Source organism: Lates calcarifer, unplaced genomic scaffold, assembly GCF_001640805.2.
Source record: "Lates calcarifer isolate ASB-BC8 unplaced genomic scaffold, TLL_Latcal_v3 _unitig_731_quiver_2297, whole genome shotgun sequence".
Classification (NCBI taxonomy): domain Eukaryota; kingdom Metazoa; phylum Chordata; class Actinopteri; family Centropomidae; genus Lates; species Lates calcarifer.
The window spans coordinates 1959-7880 of NW_026117946.1; the positions used below are offsets into that span (position 1 = coordinate 1959).

At 39.2% G+C, this 5922-nt stretch overlaps 1 protein-coding gene across 1 annotated transcript; it reads right to left on the reverse strand.

The window, feature by feature from the left end:
* Positions 1–2049: 2049 nt before the first annotated feature.
* Positions 2050–4352, reverse strand: LOC108879767 (uncharacterized; the record flags this gene model as incomplete). Its single annotated transcript, XM_018671155.1, has 3 exons — positions 4297–4352; positions 3667–3735; positions 2050–3469 (listed from the first exon to the last, which is right to left on the reverse strand). A coding segment is annotated over exon 3 (1233 nt), but the record flags the coding sequence as incomplete, so codon positions are not given.
* Between the last annotated feature and the right edge of the window lie 1570 nt (positions 4353–5922).

The following is a 5922-nucleotide window of genomic DNA, read 5'->3' on the forward strand; positions in this document are numbered from 1 at the left end:
TCTGTTCACTGAAGATAAATTACAACACTGCTGTTAAAATGACAAACCACTCAAAGTGGAAACTTGGGACTAAAGAAAAACTCTCTGGGGCTACAGTCCCACATGTCCAGCCCTGGTGATGCCTACAGCTGTGTTTAGCAAATATTAATCATCATAAATATATAATCATCATCCATCTCAGTACATGTCTTCAGCCCATGATTGGGAAAAGGTCTACCAAAACATTTTGAGCCTGACCCATAGGGGGTGCCACAAATGCCACAAACCTGCATCTGCTGGGCAAAATTGGTTGATTGCATGCTCTGGAGGCAAGTATTAACCAAAATCTAAAGTGCCATATTGATTGGTGCAAGTGGATATGGCCTATCACATATTTTCTCATAACCCAAAATGCATTTTAGCAATCCTGATTCAACTCACTGGAGACATCCTTCACTATCTCCTGAACATACACACAGAATTTGTTCAAATCTAATGAGGGGAAGACACAAATGGTGTAACTTTGAGCACTCAACTACTGCAGGCTGTGTGATGGCAAAAAAAGTGTGAGATTGGTCTCACTCCTTTAAACAGAATTAAAATACACTCAAAAAAATGAAACATTGACTTTAATTAAATTTATTTTGTCAACAGGTTCCACGAAAGTGTATTATGTTAGTTAAAAGCAAAAATGTTAAGGTCATCTAACTTAAGAAACTTGTATTACATTAACACAATGTAAATGGACCCAACTAGATAAAATTAGTTCTGTTCAACAAGAGATATTTAAGTTTATCCAGTCAAATTCAGTTATGTTATGTGGACATAAATAATATATTTACATACACATGTGCCCATCAGTAAATCCACAAATGTGTAAATCATTCCCTTTCTATAGTTGACCCCCTTGCAATCTGCACTGTTAGCCATGTTTACTTCTGCCATGTTTGGGTACATCTGCTGAAGAGGCAATGATACATCATCTTTCAGCACCTCGACAGGGACTCTCGATACACTTAATACTTCAACTCCAGGTTTCTGTGGACCCGACGAGTGTAAGTGATACGCAATCATCATCTGGTGTTTTCTTGACAGTGTTAGAGCAACATTCTTGAAACACTTGGTGTGATGGGCAACTTCCTTAAAAAAAACTGTGTTTGCCCTCAAATCTCATGGTCCAGACCCCAACTAGAGGACCAAAACATCGGGTCATGTGTGGGTAATGCTCTAAGAAGTGATGCTTTGGGAGGAGTTTTTGGTTGGGAAATGCTTCTTGATATTTCTGTCTGTGATCAGATATTTTGAACTGAAGATATCCAATGGATTCTTCTGTATGGACCTGAGAAACAGCAAGTTCCACTATCTCTTTTAAATCCAAAATTATCTCCCACACTGGTTCACCATCAGGTATAACATCTCCAATCATGAAAGGCAGCAATCTCAGGAGGGTCCAATTTTCAGCAGCATTGCCACCTATTGTCTTTTTGCTTAAAAGTTTTTGTGGCACAACATGGGGGCGGTTTGTTTTATCTTCTCCTTTGTAAGGGAAATTGAGAATGACCTTGTTTAAAGTGTCCAAAGAGAGGTATTGTTTGGATATCAACACACCCAGGCACTGTGCAAGTTCCACTGGAACAATACCCTCCAACAGATCGTGGAGTACATCAGGTGGATATCCAGTTGTTACATCAAAATGAGAAAGATTTTCTGTCAGCACACATGGCCTTTTCACTCCAACACAAGGCTTTCCACTTTCCGCTGCATGTTTGACATGTTCTTTGTGTTCGTCTTTGGATCTAAGACTAAAGTCACCCGACAGAACCTGCTTGGACTGAAAATCACTGAAACGCCCTGTGCAAAATCGACAAACATACTCTCCTGAAAAACTTTCCACAAAGCCCGCAATCCCATGGGCACCCAGATTGTCTGCAGCTACACATTGTACTGTGCCTTTAATATTTTTTCCAATCTGTGGGACAAACACGCCATGCTCTTCCAAGACAACCAGATCACGCAAAAGAGGTTCAAGCACTTTTCCATATCCATATTCCTTGATATAGTTACTTTTACACAATACTGCCAAGTAGATGGATGACAAAGAGGAGTGCTGGCCTGGGGTAAGTTGCTCAAAATCCAGTACATTGCGCAAAGTTTATGCTTCTTTCTGGAAGTGCCCAGAGGGTTGCACACTTCAAACTCATCAATATAGAGGGTCACACTTATTCTCAATTCCCCTGAAGACAGGAACTCATTTTGTCTGAAAAACTCTCCATCCCGAAATGACCTGTATTCTTCTTGTGCAGTTTCATTTTGGTGAGCACTGTAGTTTTCTACTACATCATCAACTATACCATCTTTGCTAAGGAGCTGCTGCAATGACTGCAATAATGGCACATATTGGTAGGTATGGTTGCGCTCCTTATCCAAAACATATTCAACGGGTTCAACTACTTGGAACTTGTCTTTGAAATACTGTTTCCGCTTAAAAGCAGTGCTAAGTGGGCCCTGATCTCCAATTGCTTTGGTCAAGGGATTAGCAAGACAGAAGGCAGAGGCCAATTCCTCAGTTTCTTTTGCATCAAGAGCAAGATTATGCTTAGTACAAAAATCTGAAATAATGGCATTTAATGTAGTCTGGGATGCAGAACTCATTAGGAAGTGCAAGTCCTGTAAAAGCTCATCAACTGCATTACTGGGAACATGGAGTATGTTTTCCAGCTTAAGCAACACTGCTGCAAGTTTCTCTTCTATCATCTTCTCAAGATTTTCTGAGCAGTCTCTCTGAAAACTAGACTGCACTTCAAGCTGGGCTTCTTCTGATTCTTCATTGTCTCCATGTTCACCTGAAACACTTGAGCTTTCAAAACTGTCTCTTTCTGTAACTATTGCAGGTTTAAAGTCACTGTAAGAATAACCAAGGTGCTTTCTATTTCTATGTGATTTAAATGTCCCATAAATATTTGTCCTAAATGTACAACCCTTGAACATACAGGGGACTGTTTCATTGGCTTTGAGATGCAAATTTATATGAGTGAAATACTCCTTTTCAGAGGCAACTTCAGAGAACCCACAAACACGACAGCTGAATGTCGCCGATGTCAATGTTTGCCGTGATGTTTCTCTAGTATGGACTCTACACAAATGTGACCTGAGCGCATTCCATGACTTAGATGTACATGGACAACTACTATATGGACAAGGATATGGGTGCCTGCGCCCATAATGGGGATGTTTTAATCTGTAATGTTTAAGCAACTGGCCTCTAGTTGAGGTCTTTGAACTGCAACCTTTACACTGCCACATTCAAATCTGGGAGGGGGGCAAAAAACAGACAAAAAACACAAAGGATATATTGGTAAAGTAAACTTAATTTGTAAAACATTTTTAAGAAAGAAAAGTCTAACTGTTAACATACCACAGGCAAGCTCAGCAGTGCCGTCTACACCAAATCAGTGGAGTGGAGTTAGGAAACAGCTATCACACCCAGGATCTGAAATTCATCATGTTAACAGGATCCATAAATTAATGTAGGTCGTTACATGTTTTAAAGAGAAATAGAAATCTAAAAAACAAAAACACATATTCAGAACGAGAGCAAGAGAATTAATCTGTCACCTAATAAATGTTTAACATAAAAATACTGGCAACTCAATTCACAGTAATTAAAGTAGCTAGTTGTGATCATACCTGTTACGAGTACAGTGCAATGGGCAGACAGGAGGAAGCATAAATCAGGACTCACTCTCTCATCAGGACCTGAAATATTGCAACATGATTATTACAAAAAGAGAGAAAGAGAAAAAATATATATAAATATGTTAACAGATTAATTATTGGTGTGCTTTGTACAGGGTCCTACAAGAGATACATTTCCTTTAAACCTACTTTTCCTACTTAATAATAATAATTGATCCGCCAGAGTCGCAGAGTCCGATTTCAATAGCCTATCACAGTTATCAAAATGCATGACCGTATAAATAGTATGGTGGCACCATTTGTGGTAAAAACTCTTGACAAAAAGCATACCGTAAAGCGTGATAAAGGATAGAACACGACAGTAAAATTACTCACCAAACCACATTTCCCTGGTTAAGCTAATATAGAAAAGCGTGGTCACTGCTTTCTCTGTGTGTGTGTGTGGGGGGGATAAAAGCAGACCGACCTAACGTTAAGTAGCGTTATGGTGTCTACTGCTCTCTGAATCACGAACACTTCGGACTTCGGAAATTTAGAATAAGTATTGTATCATATACACATAATTAAATCATGCTCAATATGAAAATACTACAATAAGTATGGATGAAAATGTCCTCCTACCTCTCTCAAGTCAAGTCTCAAGACGAACCGTTGGCAACTTCACCGCCAGATTTTTGCCAGTTTGCGCATGCGTAGTCTGAATCATTTGAATCTTCTTCTTACTGCCACCCTCTGGGTGAAATAAGTATTTCAATCATAATTCACTTAGATTAAATGGTTTGTGATTAACCAACACATAATTATTTTGTACACATAACGAAAGGCACAATTACATGGACTTTATTAGAAAAAAATATTTCAACTCAACAAAAACATGTATTTTAAGTAAACTGAAAACATAAAAATAATATACAGTGCACAACCCGCCTCATTCACTTTTTTGAGTGTAGCTGATGTGACTTTGCTCTGCACTGGCAGGTCTGAAATCCACTAGCTGATGCTTTTGGGTGATTGCGCTGCTTCCTTCCGTTGAGTGCGAAAAGGTTAGAAACCTGCGAATTGCTGAGTTCTGGTTTTCATCTAGATGGTAATTTGATGCATACCACCCACCTAAACATTGCTGTAGACCAAAGGCTGCATGCTGCATGAGGAGGACCTACGTGATATTAGGGAAGTCCCACAACTGTGAGCAGTTTTTAACGGTGTGGTTGGAGCATTGTCCTGCTAGGGGAGGCCCCTGCCGTTGGGGAGTGCTTTTGCCATGGGGGTGTGTGCTTGGTCTGTAACAATATTTAGTTGGTGGTACATGTCAAAGTAACATTGAGATAAATGCTGGAACCCAAAGTTTCTCAGGAGAATATTGAATTGTAACAAAATAATCAATGTTTTTCTCTTTACCTGTCAGGGGTCATAATGTTATGGCTGATCAGTGTATGTATTATTGTTATCTCCTCTCTTCAGCATTCACTCTTGCTGTGAGCCAGAATGAGCTAGAAGCATGAAACATGAAGCAAATGCTTACCAAGAAACATGACTTCAGTCAGCCTGATGGTGGCTTATAATTAAGAGCCAAAAAGAGAACAACTCTGTGACTTAAAATTTGGCATAGATACATGTCAAAGATACAATGCATGTATGTAAAGAGATGCACAGAGATAAAAGACAGTAATGATGAAATGAACATGCATTAATAAGTGAGACAGTCTTCTACAAAAAAGCATCTCGACAATAAACAACATTGTGACATATTTTTTACCAATTTGCATAAAGTGAAAAACAAGTAATACAATTTTTTGGATTCCAACTCTATCAACAACCAGTTTTGGTGTTGACACAATTCTATATATAATAAATATATATAATAAATATATAATAAATAGGCACAATTGGTCAAAAGACATGGCCACCATCAATCAAAAAAACTAACTCATAACTCAAGTTGTTTCAGAGCAATCCTAATCAATCCTAAATCAATTCTGTGGTTAAGAATGGTAATCCTCTGTGATCCCTGTGTAGACCCTAAGGCTGATTACAGCACAGACAATACCTAAAGGTGGGGGGAGGGGGTGGGACAGGCTTTGGCTTGCTTTGATACTTCATGCTGCTCAGAGGTGGGAGTGTTCAGCAGGGTGATTAGGGGTTAGAGCAGTCAACAGAGGAGATGCTGAGTGTTGCAGAGATGTGCCCACACAGACCAGCAACCACAAATGCATGTTTGTGTCAAGGTTTGAGAAACATTGAGGTGTG